General features: G+C 33.9%; 1 protein-coding gene across 1 annotated transcript in view; it reads right to left on the bottom strand.

Moving 5' to 3' along the window:
* Positions 1–24,080, bottom strand: part of LOC129216084 (electroneutral sodium bicarbonate exchanger 1-like) — a 303,250-nt gene that overhangs the window by 7,534 nt on the left and 271,636 nt on the right. Inside the window, exons 17-21 of the mRNA XM_054850233.1 lie at positions 18,825–19,003; positions 18,636–18,708; positions 15,887–15,955; positions 14,414–14,590; positions 9,124–9,261 (exon numbers count right to left, since the gene is read on the bottom strand). Coding sequence (XP_054706208.1) covers positions 9,124–9,261; positions 14,414–14,590; positions 15,887–15,955; positions 18,636–18,708; positions 18,825–19,003 — 636 coding nt within the window. The remainder of the gene's footprint in view (positions 1–9,123; positions 9,262–14,413; positions 14,591–15,886; positions 15,956–18,635; positions 18,709–18,824; positions 19,004–24,080) is intronic.

The raw sequence follows: 24,080 nt of genomic DNA, 5'->3' as shown, positions 1-24,080 counted from the left end.
GTATTTTTAATTAACAATAATGAAATATTTTTAAAATATCCCCATTTTGCACTTTTTCCCTTCGGCATCCCTCGATTGGCCATCACTTTCCATGGTTAATTTATCCGATTTCCAACGGCAAACGCATCTCTCGTCAATGCCAAACTCTCTGGCAGCAAAACGATTTCCAATTGCTTCTGCCTTTATTACCTTAAACTTAAGAGCCGTTGTCTGTAAGAATCAGGCAGTTTAAAGCATTTGTGATTGTTGACATTTTTATTTTTTTTTATTTCCACATATGTTGTTCCTTATCATAAATGTAATGTAAATCCGAAATTTGAGCTTTGTCTGAATCACCATTTTTGAGAAAACAATTTTTTTTTGTTTAGGGGGCGTGGCACATTTTTGCCGGTTTTTCAAATTTGCAGATTTTAATGTGCTTGTTGCTTGAAGCGCCCTTATAATGACATGGATTTTTTAATTCCATATTACTATATGGTCTTGTTAGATACTGTTACAGCTGTCAAATCGGTGACACTACGAGGGCGACGCCCACAAACTCCGTTTAAAAATGACCGAAAATGAATTTTTTTCAATATTCAAGGCCAATTTTCTCAAAGCGCCTTCATGATGACACCAACATTTTTAGATCATTTTCTAGCCACATTTACATGCATCAAAAATATGTATCAAAATCGGTGTCACTATAAGGGCACCAGCAGATATTGGAACTTTTATTCAATAAATTTCATAAAAACACAAATATTTAGAATCTAATTACAACTGTCGCCCTCATAGCAGATATCTGATACTACATTAGGTTGATAACCAACATGTTTGTCTAACATTTGCACAAAAAAATCGGTGTCACTCCTATTATTTTTGGAAATATAATCGTTCCAAGTTAGTACGTTATGGCGTTTTTTTTATATTTATTTATTTAATATTTTCACACCCAGATTTTTTTTTGTACACATTTATTTTTAATTTAATACAAAGAAGTGTACCATATAACATAAACAGCTTTGGGCAGAAAGAGAGTCTTTTTCTTGAATAGAAAATGCCCGTTTTGATATAGGTACCAGGTGGATCTATTGTGCATAACATGTCTAGACTATTATACCAATACTCGTCTTGTTTTTTCCGGCCAAACAAATTTATTTATTCCAATTGTTCTTGACATGCATTTGACATAAACTTGCAAATGGTCAACTTCTACTCTTTTTCTGGGATACCATGTTTTCCCATGCTTTAGTGCTACAAAATTAGCAGTTTTCAATAAGAGATGACCGTCTTTCTGAAATTGGTTTGACTTGATTCTTAATGTTTTCTTCGTTTTGGTCCACGTTATCCTCAAATTCAGTTTCAGATTCTGAATGTTTGCTTTCTTCAATATTCTCATTTGATGTATTGAGAATGCATTCGTTTTTTTGTTTCTTCTATCGAAAAAAAAAGGATAGGATTTGTTTCATAGTACAATACTCTGAAGCAACGAACAGTTTTTTCCCCGTTACGAACTGCATTTCTCATCTAGTGTGCAACTTGACAGGGATGTTGTTTTTTCCCAGTATTTTCACCAATCGTAAATTGTTCTTATAAATACTCCTTCTGCTTTGAAGTGAACTTGAACTGAGCTCGTAAAGATAGGGACCATCCAATTTCATTAAATTGAACTTTTGGCAATGCAGGGGTATTTATTAGTTGAAAATTTGAAGCATTTATATGAGATGTTTGTAAGAGCTTCTCTCTATACATCTTTCGTATAAAATCCATTTGCAAGTTGAGGTCAAATGTATGTCAAGAACAATTGGAATAAATAAATTTGTTTGGCCGGAAAAAACAAGACGAGTATTGGTATAATAGTCTAGACATGTTATGCACAATACATCTGCCTGTACCTATATCAAAACAGGCATTTTCTATTCAAGAAAAAGACGCTCTTACTGCCCAAAGCTGTTTATGTTAAAAGATACACATTTTTGTATTAAATTAAAAATAAATATGTTCAAAAAAACTATCTGGGGGTGAAAAGATTAAATAAATAAATATAAAAAAACGCCATAACGTACTAACTTCGAACGATTATATTTCCAAAAATAATAGGAGTGACACCGATTTTTTTGTGCAAATGTTAGACAAACATGTTGGTTATCAACCTAATTTAGTATCAGATCTCTGCTATGAGGGCGACAGTTGTAGTTAAGATTTTAAATATTTGTGTTTTTGTGAAATTTATCTAATAAAAGTTCCAATATCTTCTGGCGCCCTTATAGTGACACCGATTTTGATACATATTTTTGATGTATGTAAGTGTGGCTAGAAAATGATCTAAAAATGTTAGTGTCATCATGAAGGCGCTTTGAGAAAATTGGCCTTGAATATAGAAAAAAATTCATTTTCGGTCATTTTTAAACGGAGTTCGTGGCCGTCGCCCTCGTAGTTACACCGATTTGACAGCTGTAATAGTATCTAAGAAGACCGTACAATAGTATAGAATTTAAAAATCCATGTCATTATAGGAGCGCTTAAAGCAACAAGAACTTTAAAATCTGCAAATTTGAAAAACACGCAAAAATGTGCCACGTCCCTAAATTAAAAAATTTAATTTCCCAAAAACGGTAAGGCAGACAAAGCTCATATTTTGCACAAACATTACATTCATGATAAGGAACAACATTTGCAAAAATAAAGAAAATTAAAAATGTCAACAATCACAACCTGCCTGATCCTTACAGACAATGGCTCTTAAAGGCTGCAGTATAACTTTTCAGTTGCTTAGGAGCCATTTCAAAAGCAACTCTAAAAAAATTTCGTAAAAAAAGATATGCCAAGAACGCACGAACGACAGCAAAAGATGCAACAAGACGATGTGAGCGAATAAAAAAATTAGAGCTAGGAGACAAGTTTCCTATTAGGTTGCTTGACCAAGCAACCCATTTTTGTGAGGGAGGTGGTAAATTCCCTTTACACACTGGACATCCATCCCTCTCTCTAACTTGTACTTTTGCTGCCTCCTCTCCCTGGCCCCTTCTCTCCGACGCACAGTGGTTCAAAACGACAAAAAAGCGGAAAAAATTCAATAACTTTGAATAGTCTCAAAAAATGCTTTGGAAAATTGTTAAAATTGTTGCATGGTAATATCTATCTTCAAGCTTACTGATCGTATTCATTGCGAAACCCCGATTTTACGTCCCTCGAATCTACATTTTCCCCACATTTTAGGTTTTTTATCATTAGGTCCCAGTTTTTCCGTACACAAATAATATTAATTTAACCCGGATAAAAAGTTTGTTATTTATGAATTTCCCACATTTTACGCTTTCCCTTAGCAGTTAAAAAAAAAGAAAAAAATGTTTTAAAATTAAGAAAAGTGTTTCCCTCTGTGCATTTTTAAACGTAATCCACTCTGTTGAAAGTTAATCCATGAAAACAGAAACTCTTCTGCTCCATCCGTAGCTGACCTTATGGACTTTTCGGCTGCCAATAAAGATGAACAAGAAGAAGAGGAAACACAACTTGTCTCTTCTTTCAATACTGCATTTAAGAGCTTAATAATAGTGAAAGACTATTTTCTTTATCATAAAGACCAGGAAAAAACTTTGCAAAGTGTTCCAATCCTGGAAGATGCTGTATTTACTTTGGATTCAATAACTCATTATTACTGACTATTTTCAACCTAAACGCCCGAATTCGTTACTTAATGTGTTAAATGATCTAAACTGGTGTGTACAATAATGTTCTTTTCGTAAAATATCGCATTTTTACATTTCATAAGCGTCATCGTAGCAACCTTTATTACTATTTTTGTTTCCTTATCTGATTTTTGCTTTTTATACATTTCTCGTATTTTACGTTTTTCCATATCTTATGTATTTTATCTTTGATTCAGGCCTCTGAGAAACGTGAAATCGGGGTTTCTCTGTAGTTCAAATTCATTTCTGTTTTTAGTAAAAAATATAAATTAAATCAGTCGTATGCCGCACGCAAGGTTTATTTATTGCAGCTGATAACCTCAAACAATATTTTCTGGCAATGTTCACAAACTAAGAACAGCTTTATACTAAAAGGATTTCGAAAAGGAAATCAGAAATTTCAAACGTTTAATGATTTTCTAATTTCATTGTTTTATGAACAGAATGGTTATTTAACTTTTTGTATAGAATTCTGCATGAGTTTTAAAAATTTCTTTCTCATATGTATCTTCTTTAAAGCCAAACGGGTCCGAAAATTGTTATTTTCGGGTTACTACTGCATTGCATGTAGAATAATGCTCCGCATTAAGCCATAACAACGTAAATCTGTTTTTAAAAAATACTCTATATTTATTGATGAATGTTTCAAAAGCCCCATTTTTCGGAAACAGGAAAGAAACGTTTTTAAGCTCTCCTGCAAAGTAGTGAAACTGTGACATACGTTAGTCTGGAGCATGTCGAATTTGATGACCAATTTCTTTGATAAAAAAGCAATTTACACCCATCACACCGTTACGAGTTATTTTCTAACTTACTATATTGGTATTCGTAAATAGTGAAGATCAAACAAAAACATCTGCCACGACTGCAGTCGTGGGTGGTCGCAGCTAAAATGTTGTTGTTAAATTACAGGATGGATTAAACTATTGATATATGTAAATTTTAGCCCACCGGAAGCCGCCGATAAAAGTATATTCCACAATACTTTTCATTATATTTTTAAGAAAATAATGTTTTTTTTATTTCAGGTAGTTTTCAATTTTTATGAATTTTTAATTTTTAATTACATTGTAATATACATCCTATAAGTGTGAAAAACCAATCAGAAATGACTTTTATTAAATTTTAGTCCTCCTTATTGAACGAATAAATTAAAACTGAAGTATAAGGCGTACTTCCGAAAAAAGTAAAAACATAATTGTTCAACAATCTTGGCTTATTTTTGTAAAAACGAATTTTTTTTCAAAAAACTCGAATGGAGTAAGTTACTACAACTCAAGGGCTAAGTAAGTACGGCATTAAATATTTTTTATCTTAAAACTTAAAAATTGCTATTTTTTCCGCCCTTGAACCACTGTGCGACGCGATAAGGCTTGCTTGCCAACGCATGGGCGGATTTATGAGGGGCAGAGGGGGGCAATGCCCCCCAGTTTTGGGAGGACTTCATATAGTAACAACACATCTTCCAAAATCTTAAAACAAAAAAATCTTTTTTTGAATAGTTCAATGAAAATGAAGAGATTAGCGAATTTCCTTTTCTGATGGGAGAAAAGAAAAAAAAAGAACATTAAATACAAATAGTACAGCTGTCACTGGGGTGCTGAAAATATGTCTAAATTCACTATTTGACTGAAAACCATTTGGGCAAGTATATAAATGGAAATATAGGCTAAACGAGCTATACATTCAGCTGCAACACTTATAATAATAGACGATAATTTTTACAAATTAGAACCCAAAACAAAGGGAACCCCCCTCCCTCATTTGCGCTAACAGAACGATCTACTCATTATCATTTGTTTTCTTTCTTTTCAGAATGCTTATTTTCAATTTGCGTGATTTCAAGAACTAGATACTTTGTGTTGTTACAGACTAAAGATTTTGAAGAACCTTCTGGATTCACACATTCAGATTGGTAAAATTGTAAAAACCCTTTAACCGTAAAAACTGACGAATTTTCGTAAAAATTAAAAAAATCTGCAGGTAAGAGTGAATTACATACAGGGCCGGATTTGCCTATAAGATAAACAAGCTATAGCTTAGGGCCACTACTTTGAAGTGGGCCCGTAACTCGCAAAAAATTGCATGATTTGCTCCTTAAAAAAAAAGGAAAGTGCTTGAAAAAACTAATTTCATTTTCAAGAGCTTGAAAGCCTTGAATATTTGGAAACGTGTGGCTACAAACCTTAAATTTAAAAATTTCTAACAAATGGTAGGAGGAGGAATGTCAAAATGTCAAATTCAGCTCCTTGCAACATCCTGCATCAAAAAAGTAAAAATCATGGTTCTTACGTTTGTAACTTATTACTTGAAATAACTTTTTCCGACTCACATGTTTCATATCTTGCTATTTATTTAATCCCGAATGCAGTATTTTGGAAATTCTTTTGTATTGATTGCTTTTATCTTGCTTCTACTGCCACTGCGGCATCCATGGAACGAGCAAGCTGACTAGTTGACTAAAGAGGCTTCAACATTAAATCCACCTTGCCTCCCGATCCCTCTTTGAAACGCCAAGCGACATCTTGGGAGCAATATCAGGCTCAAAAGAATTTCATCTCTCCGTGGCAATGCCAGCGGAAAATCTTGGGCGTGTCTTCTTGAAGACCAAACAAGACTGCAACTTTCCCTTCTCCCTAGAGTTGAAGGGGTTACATCTTTTCGTCTCATTACTGGTCACGACTACTTACAAGCCCATCTTTTTAAGATCGGACTGGCCAGTTCCCCGCTGTGCCCACTATGTGAAGGGACTAAACAAATGACAGGGGAGCATCTTTTTGATTGCCCCGTTCTTCACCACGTGCTGAAAGATGTCGTCTTCAGGGAGCTTCCTGCTCTGCTACTGCATCATTGTTGTATTGAACTGCAAGGCGCCTTATGTCGGAGAGGACGTTAGTGGGCGTAAATTTAAAAAAAAAAATCTTGCTTCTACTGCATATTGTTAATCTGTTTAGCCCAGAAAAAAAATGATAAACTACCTCCATTCCTTTTCATTTTCTGCACTGCTTATAATTTAAAAAAAGGTTATTGTAATGAGAATTCTAGTTTATTTTTTCTTTTAAACTTAAAATAGCTGTTTTTTTTTTACAAAGTTTAAACAATACTGTACAACTGTATAACCTAGTACTCAATTTCAGAGACTGGAAAGTGCAAATGAGGTGCCTTAAATTATTAAATGCTCTAAAATCCTTAAAAAGAATTGGTGCAGTATAGCCTACTAGGGCTCTTGTGCCAAAACACCCAATCTAACCAACCAAACCTTGAAAATAATCAGACAAGTCTTTGAAACTCCTAAGCAAAGTGTGCTTCAATTTTATTTCTTATCAAGTGTATAAATTATGAATTGTTCAAATAAGTACTATGTTACTCTCATGTTACTTATTTTCTAAATCTGTACACCATTTCTTTTAAAGTATTAACTTACATCACAAAGCACATTTAAATCATAAAACTTAAAAAAAAAAAAAAAAAATATTTGTCTATTTTTTCCCCAAGATTTTTGTCTATCAATTAACCTTTATAAGGCTTCAAAATGCAGAATTTTATATCCATTTTACGAAATTTCCTCTGGGGGAGAAACCCCCAGACCCCCTAAAATTGGAGATATTCTATATCCCACTTAAAAGGGAGTCTTGTGTTACTCTCTTGATGCCAGTCACCCCTCTTAAGGTCAATTCAAAAAGGACGGCATGAAAACACACATTAATGAAAACGACACACAAAAAAAAAGTAAAGCATGGCCTTATGCATCACAGAAAAACAGACCAAAACAGGGGGAAGGGGAGCAATTAAAAATGTTGCTCAAAAAAGATCCTGCCCCCCCCCCCTCAGGAACTCAGTCTTAAATCCGCCTATGCCCAGGTGTATCATCGTTTCTCTCAGGGTTGGCAAAAACCCGGGGTTTTTTTTAAAAAGCCCATGGACCCAGGGTTTTTTTGTTTTTTTTAAAATAAAACCCCAAAAAACCCGGGTTTTTTTAAAAAGAAATGTGGGTTTTCTTGTCTTTTTTTAGGGAAAATGTGGGGGTACATGTAGCATATTGTAGCGTAAATATATAGACAAAGGGCAAAAATTGTCTTGGGGTAAAAAAAAGCTGGAAAACTAGTTAAAATTCGGCGTTTTCTGAAGAAAAGTATAAAAGAAGACGAAACCCAAGAATGGTGAAGTTTCAGATTTTTTAGTTTCTATGATTACCAACAGTTAAGGCAAATTTACTTCTCGAGTGATAAAACCAATTGTTTGTTTTTAATTATTTTTATTTTATTCATTTTTAAAAAAATTTTTATTTCAATTTTACTTTATTGTATTTCATTTTGCTATGCAAAACTACTGTAGAACCTCAAGTAGTTCAATTTGTTTTCCCGTGTTTACTGAGTTCCAGCTTAATCAAGACATTTCTTTGAATTTTATAATGCCTGTTTTTCTATTTCTGTGTATAGAGTAACAAATATTAAACTTTTTCGTAAGATAATGAAAATACTGTACATCCTATTCTGTTTTCTGTCCGACCATTTGTAACACCTGTTAATTTCTAAAAAATATACCTCGTTTATTCGAGATTTGTGAGGTGTTGGTTTGCAGAATATAATTCACATTAAAGCCTTTTAGCTATAGTATTTTACTCTGTACAATCTACAAATATTGAGAAAATCACATGTGACAGGACTTAGTCAAGATAGTTTGAGTTATTTATTGACCAGTTAAAGAAAGAAGTTAAATATATTTATTTAAAATCTTTAAAGTATTTTTTACTGCCGTTAAAGTTTAAAATTCATTTTTTTTATGTCCATTGTCTGTGTTGAAAACCAAATAAAAAAGAAGTTTAAATTGTAAAAGTATTTAAATTAATTAATTTTTTTAAAAACTTCTCAGAAATTTAAAAAACCCAAAAGTGGGCTAAATAATGGGTTTTTTTTAATAGGTTTTTTCAAAAAAACCCATTGGGTCCAATCTGGCCAACCCTGGTTTCTCTCCTTAGTGAAACTTGTGCAATCGCCGACTCACCTTCCCTCCCCCCTCTTTGCTTTACTTGTCGCCCAAGGTTGAAGGATTTCCTGTCCCTTCGCTCTGACGCAATAAGGCTTGCTCGCGCACGTGGATCGGCATTTCTCTCCTCAGTGAAATACGCAATCGCTGATTCACCTTCCCTCCCCCGTCTTTGCTTTATTTGTCGCCCAAGGGCTAAGGATTTCACAAAATGAAAGCAAATGATGTGGTGCCATCTTGTTAGCAGCATTTTCAACTTTTTTTTTTAAACTAGAAAAAAAAACCCACTGTATCCGCCGCACCCGTTATATGCGCCGCACCAGCAATTTTTTTACTTTTTTTCTTGTATGCACCACAGCGCTTATTCCCGAAAATACGGTAGTTATTAAGCTTAAAAGTACCTTCATCTCGCTTTTTTTTAAAAACATTTATTGCAAAATGAACCTCAAGGACTGAAATTTCGTACATGCATCTCTTCTAATCTTTTTTCTTCTTCTTCAGCATTCCTTTTTGCAGATTCTGGCATGACATCATCTAGAATTTTTAGTTCCCTTTGGGTAAATACGAAATCCAGCAATTTTCTAACTCCAATCATCACTACCAGCTAAAAAACAAGAAAGAGTACATTAATTTTCAAAAAGTGGTTTAACACATACATAATAATAAAACACTTGATTGGACATTGAAGTATTATACTTGCCTTTCATTTAAAAAAAGTTTTGCACTCTAGGTAAGGAAACAAAAATTTAATTTAATTTAAAAGATATAATCATTTGAAACATGGAAATGCTTATAGAATACGGAGAGGGAAATGCTTATGATAAAGAGAAGAATTTTAAGTATCTATTAAAATACAAAAAGAAAGAATGAAAGAAATAAGTGAGCTATTTGTTAAGCTAATTACAAGTTGAGGGTTATTTCAATCCCTCAAGTTTGGTGCAAAAATATTTTTCATCTTTTTTCCACCCCAATGTCTTTTGAATTTAGAAAGTTATCAGCAATCTAATGAGCTGAATTTCTATATTTCTTGAATAGGCAACGAATGGTAAGGGGTCGTTGGGAAGCTGGCAACACTTTCCTGTTATCATTGTAAAGTGATTCATGATAAGAACGTATTATTTGCAAACGATACCTCACGATTTGTCGTCAAGTCAAGAGTTGTTAAAATTCGACTCATTAGATTGCTGATAACTTTTAAAATTCAAAAGACATTGGGGTGGAATTTTTTTAATGAGTTGTAGGATACATCTGAGCTTTGGATTATGAAAGTTATAAATTGCTATCTTTCGCGCATGCGCAGTGAAAAATTAATTGCTTTAAATGTTCATATTTTACTAAATTTTCAGTATTTTAACTTTAAGGTGTTATAAAATATTCTGAAAGTTTAGTAACGTTTGACGAAAAACTCTGTGTGATATAAGCCAAAAACCTTCAAAAAAAATTTGCACTCTTGAAAGAAATGATTATATCTCCGTGGGTTTAGAAATACTTTCATGAAAATATAAAAATAGATTCTAGATAGGTTTTTAACCTATTTCTGAAATTTTTAGCTTATTCCCTGCTATTTACAATGAAAAATGATGAAAAAACTTTTTTTGTTTCCTCGATTTGTTGCTCCTTCCGTAAATGAATAGTAGACTTAATTTTTATTGGAAAATGACAGCTGGAGTATAACTTTTATGTGAAAAAAATTACAGAGTAATTGGTCTTTTATTTCTCGGGAAATCTGTAAAAATGTTAATTTTTGAAAGTGTCCCAATAATTTTGGTCATCTAGTGTAGAAAAGCTAAAAGAAATGTATTTAAAATTTCATGATTTCTTCACACTTTTGTTTCATGAATGCTTTTGAGATATTATAACTTTCAAACCTTGCTTTTAATAAATATTTTGAGTTAAAAGGTGAAAAGTTTTTGAAAATGAAAATGTATACTGTTGTATTTACAAATTATTTCACACTAAGTTGAAAAAGGTTGAATAGCAGGCTGGATAGCGAAATATCCCACTCTTGAAGTTAAATTACAGCACAAAATATTAATGTTTGAAAACAATAGCTAAGAAAATCTTTCTTTTACTGAGGAGAATTGAAATTGTGAAAATGAATCACCATGACAAATTTGATTCAAGGTTTTTAGTTGTAACTAAATTTAAAAGGAAACACTTTCCGCAATAATTTTAGTAAAGAATAACATGCAAAGTGCATTACCAACAGTGTATCATAAATTATATTACTAACAAAATGAAATATGATTAAAAACAACCGATTTATTGGTAATTTTACTTTCATTTAGTTGTAAAAGACAGTTTTCAAAATTGAACATGTTAAATTGTCTTTTTAGCAACATTTTGAGTACTATCTTTTAAATACATTTAAATCCAGATTCAGCAAAAATTTTGTTTCAGCAGGACTTTCGTAATCCTCGATTCATATTACACAGAAACATAGCTTGATAATTAGAACATAGCTAGATATAATTTTACTTTCATTTAGTTGTAAAAGACATTTTTCAAAATTGAACATATTAAATTATCTTTTTAACATTTTGAGTACTATCTTTTAAACGCATTCAAATCCAGCTTCAGCAAATACAGTGCTTGACATTGAAAATGCAACACCCAGAAGGAGTGGCCAGAAATTGATGAAATTTGGAAAAAAGACAGAGACAGCAAGGAATAATAAATGATCTTAATTTCAAAATGATAGGCAGAATACAGAGCGAGAACAGAGTCTGCTCAGTAGGATCATCGCGGACAGCGATACACGAAGAAACACGTCCAGGCATAGAGTCAATAAGGGTGCGGATAGTGTCCAGAGGGATGGATCTCCATTCCCTTTCAACCATTTGCCACAGTTCCTCTTCTGAACAAGGCAGGGACAGAGTCTGCAAACTGTTGGGAATTCCAAATAATATTATCAATTATTTGTTTATTTTGATATATTTGGCTTTAATTAAATCCCTATTTTCTTTTATCTTGCAAAGTCACAAATGCTAATTTCAATGTATGTAACGTATTTCCCGATCTTAGACACGTGCGTGCCTTACGTCATGAAATGACGAAGTTCCTTATCCATTTGATTGGCCGCCGTTCTAACATCGGGAAATGCGCATTTCACATGCAAATGACTCTGGCTGACTATATATGTTGCTTCTGTAGCTCAGCTGTTTTTTTTTCTCTTTTTTTAAGGCGCCGTATTTTAGTTTCATAGTCAGCCAGGTCGGCTGCTAGCTGTCATGCTCTCAAATAGGCATTTTGTAACTGTAAACTTTATCTGCAAACCTTAAGTTTAAATAGCTGAAACTTCGATTGCATAAATGATTCTTCATTTGTCATAATGCAAATTTACAAATAATGGTTTTGCCTGTTTTACTAAACTATCTATGCTTCGAGAGAACTTATTTTGCAATATCATATTTCATATGTGAATAGCTCGCCTAAGATACCACTGTATCATATCACCAAGGAGGAAATAAAGACATAATTTCAAATACAGGTATTGTTTTCTGAAAAGGACTCCAGTTACACTCTGCAACTAAAAAATGTACTAATTAAATTAGTCATCGGTGCGATAACTTCATTGATAAAACCTCATCGCACAATACAAACGGCGTCCAATCACATCCCACACATGTTCCATTGGTGACAGGTCAGGAGAGTATGTTGGCCAGGGAAGCATCTGTGTGCCTTGGAGAGCATGTTGGCAGCAGCGAGCACTGTGTGGTCGGGCGTTATCCTGCTGAAAAATTGCATTAGGTAGCCCTTGAAGGTAAGGGATTGCCACCGGCCGCAGCATGCGGGATTCATCTGAGTACACGACATTTTGCCATTCTGTCATCCACGTCACTCTAGTCTGGCATCATACTAAACGTTGCTGTCTATGTTGTGGGGTCAATGGCAGTCTTCTTAGCGGATGCCGTGATTGCAGACCACGTGCGACCAAACGACGGGAAATGGTTCTGGTTGACACAGGAACATTCAGGGTATCTTGCACCTGCTGCAGAATCAAGGAACAAGCGACTTGTGGGTCTGCTACAGCTTGTCGGTTGATGCATCGATCAACGCGTTCTGACCTCACTCTGGCTGCCCCTGCACCCCTCAATCTTGCCACATTTTGTTGTTCCAACCATCTTCGGCACAGCCGATGCACTGTGCTCGCATCCATGTGGGTATCAGCTGTGATTTAACGTACGGACCAACCTCCCCTTTTCAGTTCGATCACCATACCCCTCGTAAAATCGTCTATCTGCTGGAAGTGCCTTCGTTGACGGCGGTCTGGCATTCTCTCGTGTTACACGTATCCTCCAAGATAAATACAAAATTTCTTCGATAATTCTCCCGTCAGGAATAACGACACGAATATTGTCCATTCTGCAAGTTCCTTCCCTTATATCTTACTTCATGTGGGTCGGAGAGCTGCGCATTTCACATCATTTACATAACTCAGTTATGTTAGTCTACTCTAAAATTTGCATAAATTTCTGAACACTCCTTCTTGGTGTTGCATTTTCAATGTCAAGCAGTGTATTTTGTTTCAGCAGGACTTTCGTAATCCTAAACTCAAATTAGATAGGAACATAGCTAGATAATATAGACGCACACACACGCGCCATGGGTGGATACATTTGATATAGATAGTGCCTGATAATTTTGAATTAAGGGAGCATTCTAGTCTAGAAATTCAAAAGAAAAAAAAAGCGATTTTTTTTCCCTTCATATTCCCAGAGTTTAGACCTTCAAGAATAAGTTTCTAAGAGGATTTATGGAAATTCAAATTGTTTTTGGAGTTACAGTTAATTTTGTTGAAATAAATTCTTTTGCTGAAATGAGACTGCAAACTTTAAAAGCATTTTTCTCGAAACTAGTTTTTTCAATACGGTTGACAAGATATCTCAAGTTCTAATACACCAATTTACTTGAAATTTGGTAGACTTTCTTAGTACTATCAAAATTGTCCCCATGTAGGGGTTTTGAAATTTTTGATTTTTATTATTTTTAAAAAAATACCAAAGTTCAAAAAAGGAGCCAAAAAATAAACTTTTGTTCTCAAAAAGACGCCATTTTGTGGAAAATTTTTTTTTTCAAATCGGCTACGTCCAGACAATTCTACATCCTTGTTTAATAAGAATTAACCTTGACTTTATGTTTCAGATCACCTGGAGGATTGGAATCACGTCAACCAGGAGACCCCCCTTTTTTAGAGTCTCACTTTGCCAGCCTCCTCCAACTACAATTTTGAATTTTTTTTCAACTATTATGCATTTTTATACTTTTAAAGTGTTAATAAAGAACTGATAAAAATGGATAGTGAAATTAGCTGCTGTTTTTTTTTTTTTTTTTATTACGCCTGTAAAATCACCTTAAAATTAAGCCTCTAGACTAGAATACCCCCTTAACATAACTATTAGACAATGAAAATGTAGATAAAGTAATGAAAAAGTTCACATTTTGCTTTAAAGGACACCTTACATGTTTGAAGGCAAAAGACACTCGTTAGAAATTTTGCCCACCCACTGTATACTGATTTCTATGCCTGCAGATACTTTTGAGCTGTGTGTGCAGATAATTTATATGTTTATCTTTTATTATGCATAAGGACAATGTCTATATTTGTAACATCAGAATAAAAGAATTTTCATTTTAATGGTCCCTTGGACTTCATTAAAATAGGATTCAATTCACTCTTAACCCTTAAAGCAAAATTCAGTTTAACATTTATAAATATGATTAAGAAAAGCATAATGTTGTTTAAAAGAACTTACCATTAGAGGAAATCCAATGGATGTTGGTTTATAAGACTTAATAACCCATAAGATAATCAAGCATGTTAACTGAACAGCAGTAAACAAATGGACACGTAGAGTTGGCACGCTGCGCAAAAATACAAGATCTGGTTGATACTTTTGTGGCATAAAAATGATCAACATTCTGTCGAAGAACTAAAGAAAATATAAAAAAATTAGCAAAACAGCAAAAATATTTCAAACTTTTAAATACAATTCATTCAAGCACTAGAATAGCCAGCATTTTCTCCAGGGTGGGAGAGGGGAGTGGGAGTGAGCCATACAGTTTATACATTAATTTTTAACAAATTAGGATTGGCAATATAGATTAAAACCAATGATTTCAGGGGAGGTGAACCACCAAAGCTCCCTACTGTACTGTACCCCAGCAAACCAAGTCCAGATCATTAATAGGGTGAAGTTGGAACCCTATAACATACTGCAAGTCTGATTCAGAGAGTATTCTTTTACTTAATGTACCAGACAGTAAAATATTTATAAAATAATGATACTTGAAATTATTTGTGCTTATAAATATAGGTTGTCTTTGTTTTAAGACACTTTATATACAAATTACAGAATCAAAAGTTAGGATATATATATGAAGATCTTTTTTTAAAGCTAAATTTAGGTTAAATGAATGAAATAAGCATTTGAATGATAAAGGTCACTAGGACATCAATGTTTGTGAATTGGCATATTTTTTTGCTTCAGCCGTACAGAGTGGTCTGAAAGTGAACTCCTCCCTCCCCCCTTTAAAAAAAAATTTCTACATTATATTAAATGCAATTGAATGTTTGTTATACAAATACTCCTTTAAGTCAGTCATTAAACATCAGTAGAACACCATCCATATCATAACACAGCTGAATTCTGCTCTATGTTCTCGCAGATGTTTTGTGGCTAAACAACTCTGAGTCCGCGAAATTTCGCAAAACATCTGCGAGAACATGGTCCAGAATTAACCTGTTCCACGACTTGGATGGTGAACCCAAACCCAAAACATGGATTTGTGTATGTGTGACAAGCACAACCTCGGTGTAAGAGCTTTTTTTTTCTGTATTGTGTGCATAATACATTTTATAGTTTTTAATTCCAAATTCAGAAAATTAAGCAACTTTAATTAGGGAAATTTTAGTCACACATTTTTTTTATCAAAACATTTTTCACTGAATTTTTGAATTTCTTACAAAGTTTGCTTTTGTTTTGAAGTAGCTAGTAAACTAGACACTTGTTTTTATTGGTAAAAAGCATGAAAATGATTTTAAAAACAAAACTGCAAGAAAAGTTATGAGCAAAAAATAAATAAAATTAAATACAAATAAATAAAGCAGTTGAAAATATAAGTCATATATTGGATACACAAAAATGGATATTATTTTAACAATACTTTTCAGTTTGTATGGGAAAGCTAGGCATCCACTAAAATAAAACTTATAGCAAATCACATACCTGTGAGCCTTGGAGTGAAGAAGCTCCCATGTATAAGAAGACCCCATACAAAACAGGCATTGGAATATACTAAATTATAAAAATCATCATATGTATCCAAAATATAATTAAATATCTAATTAAAAATTACATAGAGGACAAAAAGAAACTTTTTTTTTCAAACGCCTTTCATGCCCAAAGGCATAGGTTTGATCCTGGCTCAAGTTGGTGGATTTTCATGAGGCAGAAAATTGACAATGTCTTTGTTGTATAATTCTACAGCATCCAAAAGATCCTTCGAGTACTGGTTTGGTTTGAAGTGCTCTTTGCAAAATAAAATTCTTAATGCAGTTTTGCACCAAACAAGGGGAAAACTGCATCAAAATTCTTGTGGTAATGGCATCAGCCGATAGTGGTGCCATATGAAAGAGTTGACGTTTTTCTGGGTGATTATTAGAACTGTAAAAGGTAGTGCCTCTAACATAGCTACATCAGAAAGAAAAAAAAAACGCTGTTTGAATTCCATTACGACGAAATTCCAGTTACAACTAGCGGCCTGGGGCACCTGCCTCGACCTTGCCTCCTACGGCGGCTCGCACAATACGCCTCTCGTGGGTTGGTGTACAACTCTGTTCTTCCAAAATACTAAAGTACAGTGCCTTTGGCGATGTACTTCCTTTGGCTTCGCTTAGCAAAAGAGATTTAAATGACACATAGTTTCGGTACACAAATTACATTCTTCTAAAGGAAAAGATAAAAAAATATTGCATCAAGAAACACATAGCCTGCGTTGGTACATCAATTGACAGTGTATTAATTTGTTCCATGGCACAGCTATAGAATCATTTCATTCTGAACTATTCAATAACTTCCACTTTAAGCAGAAAAAAAGAGAGAAAAAGAAAAACCTTCACTCTGTGAGTAACTTGCGCTTGGCTGTTTACCAGAATGATGAGAAATATTAAGGGGAGAAGCGCTCTGAAAGCAGGGAAAATTGTTCCGAAGAAGAACCGCCAGGGTTCATTAGGTGTTAGGGTTTTAATCATTTTTAATTAATATCTCTACTAATTGAAGTCTCACAGATATGCTCCAAGAAACTTATAAATTTATCGATACTTGGTTTGATGCTGTTTTTTGTCCTTCACCAGCAGTAGTGAAGACGTAGATAGACAGTCACATACAACAACTTTTATATATAAAGACTAGCTGCGTGCCCGGCGTTGCACGGGCTACTTAAAAAATGAAAGAGATGTCCAATTGATGTTTTTGTATTACTCGGACATCAGTTTATAAAGCGCTAAGGAGTAAATAAATACGCGTAATGCAAGGTTTACAAAACACCAGTAGAGCATATTTTTGGCAAAAATCTCTTTAAAGTTAATCATAGTTATCAATAATGCAAGTTATGAGTATTTTCAATTAGCACAAAAGATGAAAATATATGCATTATCAATTATAATCTGTGCTCACTTTAAACTGAATTAAATCTGATAGACTATACCCGAAACATTTGTATGTACAATTACGATCAGCTTTTTACATAAAATGACACATACTTTTTGGTTGCTTACGTGAAACTAAAGCACCAAGACTTACTAAATACCAATCAGCATTAATTTAATACCAAGTCATCAGATTCGAATTAAGCTTTAGTTAAAATCCTTAAAAACAATATTTTTGTTTAACTCTGTTTCACTTAAAGAAATCCAAACAATCTCAATTTAACATGTTCTTATAACGATACAAACTGTATTTCAAAAATAGAAACAGGAAGGAAAAAGAGAGTTATTACAATTCGAAAACTCACCCATGTGACGGGAAAAAGTCCAACAAAATAAACATAATTAGTCGCACATCCTAAGTGTACTAAAATATGAGGCCGGTGAATGATAAACTTACACTACAATCAATAAACATAGCTAAGAAACTACTTTCATGTGCTGAAAAGAGTTAAGAACGTTGAATGTAAAAAATAAATAAAAGGACAGACAATAAAATAAAGGCTATGTCCGAATAGGGCAACCAATTTTAAACTAATTTAAAATGAAATTCTAGATGAAAACATTGTTTTAAGATTTGGACAGCAGCCAAAAAAATATCTTTTAATACAATTATTAGAATTTTACTTGCTCACGCAAATGCAAAATGGCAAGAGGAAAGAAGTAAAATTCCCGAATAACGTTACGTTAATTAACGTTTTAAATAAAATCTCCGCTAATTAAAGTCGCACAATTACGAGATTGGTCCTACTGTTTTCTTTGGAAAATTTCGAATTGATCGGTATCTCGTTCGACTCTCGATTCGCAGCGGTTCTCGAGAAGATAGATCTTCAGACAGACAAACGGACGCGAACAGATTTTAATATTATAGTGGATGAACAAAATTTGTGGTACCTTGAAGTTTTGTATCAGTCTTTAACTGTATCATTTGTACCTCATTAAGAAATCTGTAACACCATTGCAAACTAGTTTTTATATACATCTGTTATTCCCAAATAGCATACTGTCTGCTCACGATTGCATGGAATTGGCTAACGGCCAGTTTAAACAAGTCTATCTGAACGAGGGAAAAAAGGAAAAACTTAATGATCATGTTTCGTTTATGTCAACATAACTCTGTTTAATTTAAAGGATAACATCTGCAAAAACAGTAGATGCGTACATTTCCACCTCTAAACTGGATAATAACCTCCGCCTCCTTTTTCCATCTCAACAGTGGTCAGACAATATCAAAGTAATCAGTATGAACAAATAAACACAAAAAAATATACCTGAAGGACAGAAGTAAATAGAACTGATAAGCCCACTAAAGCAAAGATGCAAATTTGTGTAACTCTCTGTTCTCTGAAAAAGAAAAAGAGAAAAAAAATAAAACACATGAAGCAAGACAGTGAGTTAAAAGTGATTTAGTGACTTGATAGTCAGTACATGATAAAAGTAAGCCTAAAAAAGCACAATACCTGACGCCTAAAAACTGAGGTTTTTCTCCAGGTGCTGAACATTCCGATTCCATGCGAAGAGAATTGACATGGGTCATTGCAAGAACAGTAGCTGCCACGAACCAAGGAAGACCCAATACAGAACATATAACAATTAGTAAAGCAAGAACAAACAAATCCAAGTGATAGCCACAACCTTTCTGAAAGTAAAATAAAATTTGACAAGATAATAAAAGCAAATTTTCCAACATTTAATCAATGATTATAATTTCTGAAATACATCTATAGGCAAGGCAAGTATATTTAGAGATGATATGAATCTGTATGCATACATAAATACAGGTGCATGCAGGGGGGGGGGGAGAAAGGATACCTGTTGGCTCAAGCCCCGATTTTTCAAGGGAATTCAAATTCAGATTTCAACAATAATTGAACATTTTTTTTTTTTTTTTGTAAATATATGTAATTCAGAAGTAAACCTAATGAAAGTGTAAGAAAATGTACACTGCTAAGGTAAATATAAGAGTAAGTATAAGATACATATTTAAAATGGAGAATAATTGGAACTAATTAGGGCACAGCACCAGTTATGTCAAAAAGAAAGGGCGTTTAGTCAGTGTTTAAAAACTCATCACAACACACACACCATCAATCCAGCTTTAATTAGAAGAAATTTTCTGCAGGGCAAAAATTAGCAGGGCATGATTACCGAGAAGAAAGACTAAGCCGTGGTCCTAGGGCCTGCTTTTTTTTAGGGGGGCTAAAAGGCCAATTTTTTGGAGTTCTAGTCTCTTATTTAAGAAAGAAAAAGAAAATTTAGGATTTTCTCCTTTATTTATTTCCTTTTTCTTCTGCTTACTTAAGATCTGAGATTCTCTGCACTCCAACATTTATTTTGAGTGTGTATTAGAGAATCTGAAGTTGGATCTCTTAGTTTCTTTCAAATGTTTGCGTTTTTAAGGTTTGATGGCAGAGAACCTCGAAAAAGTATGTGACCTAGGGCCCTACAATGTCTTAAACGAGCCCTGTCTATCAGAAGCACATTTCTCAGGTGAGAAAAAAAAACTATTCTAATTTTCGAATCACCATTGACTGAATGGTTGCTAGGCACTCAGAGAAGATTAACAAAACCTACTCTGCATGGAAAAAACAGGGGCGTAGCTAAGGGGGGGGGGGGGGGGGGGGGGGTTTGGGGACAAAACCCCCCCCGAAAAGTTAGTCTCAAAAAAAAAAAAAAAGAGAAAAAGAAGAGAGAAGTGAAAGAAAAAAAAAAGAAGAAAAGGAAAAAATTCCAAGCGATTATACATATATACATATATATATATATATATATATATATATATATATATATATATATATTATATATATATATATTATATATATATATATATATATATATATATATATATATATATAAATAAAAGAGAAGAAACCCCCCCCCCCCCGAAAGTCGGGTCTAGCTACGCCACTGGGAAAAAATAAATAAATAGTTATTGTAATAAGAGAAACTTTTTGTTTACATAATTAAGAGATTTCCATAATTTCATTCTAAAGATCACTTTACAGCCTCATTATTGCAGAGGCAAGTTCAGAAGATGCCTAAGAGCCCCGAGCTGCTAAGAGCCTTCCTGTTTGCAAATACAGTAAAACCTGTAAAGTTGACCACCTTTGTAAGTTGACCACTTTTGTCGGGAACAAAATTAGTCCTATCTTATATAATGAAGGAAAACCACTGTAAATTAACCACCTCTCTATCTTGACCACCTGTCTATCTTGACCACTAATATACACCAGCTTTAGTTTGGAGTATTGTAAAAAACCTTTTCTAAGTTGACCACTAGGCAAAAGAATTAGATTGTTCTAAAAGTTTCATCAGTTATGCCTCAAATAAGTAACCAGACACTTTTGAAAAACCTGTGAAGATTTATGTTTCCATCGAAAAACCATTGGGCTAATGTTAAGCCCCAAAAAATGCGCCAAACTTCAATAAGGAGTTATTTTGTTGAAAAGTAGATTACTATAGTTACAAATGTACAAGAAAAAATCAAATGAACAATTTGAGTCACTTTTGACTTGTTATGAATTTTTAGGAATTGTTAATATCAAATAAGTAGTTTTTCCTAAGCAATGAGGCTTTCTTTTTTTTTTTTTTTGATCGAGTCACAGAATTTTTAAATTTGTATAATACTTTATGCGTCATTCTGGTAAATATTCTCTAAAAATATTTAAACATTTTTTCTTATTGTTTTAAAGTAATGTTAAACAATGAAAGTGAGTTTAAAGCATTCCAATTAGTTAAAAAAATGAATTCATAGTACAATAAATGACAAAAAAAAAAAAAAAAAAAAGAAAAAAAAGTTTTCATTACTACCCTCTATAAATTGACCACCTGTCTAAGTTGACCACCAAAGTACTGCACCGCAAGTGGTCAACTTACACAGGTTTCACTGTATCTGCATTTGAGGCGACGCTCTATTGCTGCTTAATTTCACAAATAAGACCAACAATCTGACAAACAAACCCCAGTTTCAGTTTTCCCATTTCTGATTTTTCAAGTTTCTTGTCAAAAATTGAAAATTTCTGTAACACTAATCAGAGTTGATGCACTGCTATTTAAAATATAAAATGTTCATAAAACATACCTCAAAAATAAGTTCTATTTAAAAAATGACATTTCCTTAACACTTTTAGATGATAAAATAAGTCCCCCACCCCCGAAGATTTTTTTATTTTTGCACCTTGAAAATGCCATTTTACATATTTTCTGTGCCACACAAACCAGTAACATGTGACAAGGCGTTTTCAAGACAAAAGAATATAAAACTTGGTTTATAAATTTTACGGTTCAATTATACCACGCCACTTGTCTTACGGGACATTTTCACAGTTCTATTTTGTGGTGAGCCATGCAGTGGACATATATTGTTTGTGGCTGTAAATATAAAACCAACATTTGAAGTTCACCGAACTTCAAAATATTCCATTCTCGTAGTTGACGTGTCATCACAGCAGTCTTCTCAAATCCTGAAAAGGCAAGTTTAAGTGTACAAGAACATCTTTTAGTATATTAATTAGAGTCTTTGCCTTGATATTGGAGTTTAAAATAAGCTTACAAATTCCTCAAACACTTCAATTATCACCGACACTCGTCAAGCAAAAAGAAACTAATCCTCCAGTAAAGCATTCCCGAATCACCCTAAGAAAAGACACACACCAAATTATTGGGGGTTCCGAGCTCACCCCCACCCCCTCAAGCCCCTTGGACATGGAGTCTGTGCTACTGTTGTGATGTGTTATCTATCTATAGGTTTGAACACATTGGCTGTCATATGAGAGAACCTTGAGAAATTCTTGATATTTCTCTAGAACAGGGCTTCGCAACCGATGTGCCGCGGCACACTGGTGCGCCGCGACAAGGACCCCGGTGTGCCGCGGTATTTTCGTAGTTATATAAAAAGAAAGAGATTTGATGTCTTATTTTAAAGTTACAACCAAATAACGTTTGTATCATTCTATAACTTCTCAATTCACCCTGTCGATCATGTGCACTAAGACATACCCAACAAGGGGAGAGGCGGGATTTGCTGCCCCACCTCTTTTAAACTTCTTTTGATCCCATTACTTTCCATTTTTGAAAACGGATTCTAATTTCTACGAAATAAACTAATTATACAGAATTTTTTCTAAATCTTTCGCAAACGGGAGTATTTCCCCCTCCCCCAGGCAAGGGTCATACCCTCCCGCCCAGAATTTTAGCACCAGCTTTAACTTATGTCTTCCTCTTTTCCAGTTCTGATACTCATTTCATTCTATCGTAGTTTCTCAAAGCTCGGTTCCGAGACTTAGCAAACTAGAAATTAAAACCATACACTGTTTCCTCCATCGTGAAGCTCTCATGGCAAAGAACTTATCAGATGAGCTGAAGTCGTGAAAAATCGTGAATTTCATAAAATCGAGACCGCTTAATTTTCGTCTTTTCTCCCTACTTTGTGAAGAAATGAGGGCAAATCACCAGTCCCTACTTCTTCATACAGAGATTAGCTGGCTTTCATGTGGTAAGGTACTACACACAGAATTTTTGAATTGAGGGATGAGGTACGGCAGTTTTTGATTTTAAAAAAACGAAATGCAGTTCCCCAGTTTGTTGCATGACAAATATTGACTGGGAAAACTAGCGTACATGGCTGACATTTTTGAACATCTTAACAAATTGAATCGGAAAATGCAAGGACAAAGAGAGAATTTGGGTTACATGTATGGACAAGCTAAACGGGTTCAAATCAAAAATTCAGTTGTGGGGAGAAGTAGATCGTGGCTCATTGGACATGTTCAAACGGACCGCCAACATGGTATGTGAAGGAAATGGCATGGAAGAAAAACTGCTGAATGTGGTGGCAGAGTATTTCAGGGGTCTGGCCAGAGGAAATTTGGGTCCGTTAACGGACCCTTCACAAAAATCCGATCAACTAAAACGGACCTTTCACAAAATCCCGATCAACCAAAACGGATCCTTCACAAAATTCTGATAAACAAAAACGGATCTTTCACAAATTGTTTATTGAAAGAGCAAGTCTGAAATCAAAATAACGCATATTTTTCCGTGTATAAAAACAATAATTTTTAAAACCTTTTTTAAAGTTAAATTAGAGGGATGAGCTTATACAAAATCTGCTAATTTTGCAAAAAAAAAAAAATTTCTGCACTTGTGCCGCTCCTGCAAGTTATAAATATAAACTGCTAATTAACTCCCAAATAAATATAATGCTTGCTTGTTTCTTTGAAAGAAATTAACAGCTGAAAGTCAGTTTGGTTTTAAATAATTTTTCTTGTTTGTTTTATCATAGCTATTTTGCAGCGTTGTTGCCAACTTCTCTGCTCTGAAAAGGCAGCTAGCTCATAGGCACTTTGCCTCCTAAGCACTTTTCTCCCCCCCCCCCCGCTCATGATTTAATAAACAATAATAATATATATCAGAAAATGAACTTAGAACTGCAAACGGATAGTACTGGTGGGGAAAAAATGTGATCGCTTCAGATAGGGTTACCAACTTCGCCACTTAGCGACTGGCATTAAATCTTTAGTCACTTGATTAGAAAATATTCTCACCTGTTATGCAATATTTGCGTATCTGCGATGCAATCAGTAACTATTATTTTGGTAAAAAAATTATATGGGTTTGTTTTTCCAATGCTAACAAGGATGATTGAGTTTAAATTAACTCTTTTATTTACCTTTTTTTTTCTTTAAATGCCTACATTTTGAAAAGTGCAATCTTTT

The sequence above is a fragment of the Uloborus diversus genome, chromosome 2 (genome assembly GCF_026930045.1).
Source record: "Uloborus diversus isolate 005 chromosome 2, Udiv.v.3.1, whole genome shotgun sequence".
In the NCBI taxonomy this organism is placed as follows: domain Eukaryota; kingdom Metazoa; phylum Arthropoda; class Arachnida; order Araneae; family Uloboridae; genus Uloborus; species Uloborus diversus.
Note: the sequence above shows the minus strand (reverse complement) of the source record. Positions and strands in the feature narration are given on the sequence as shown.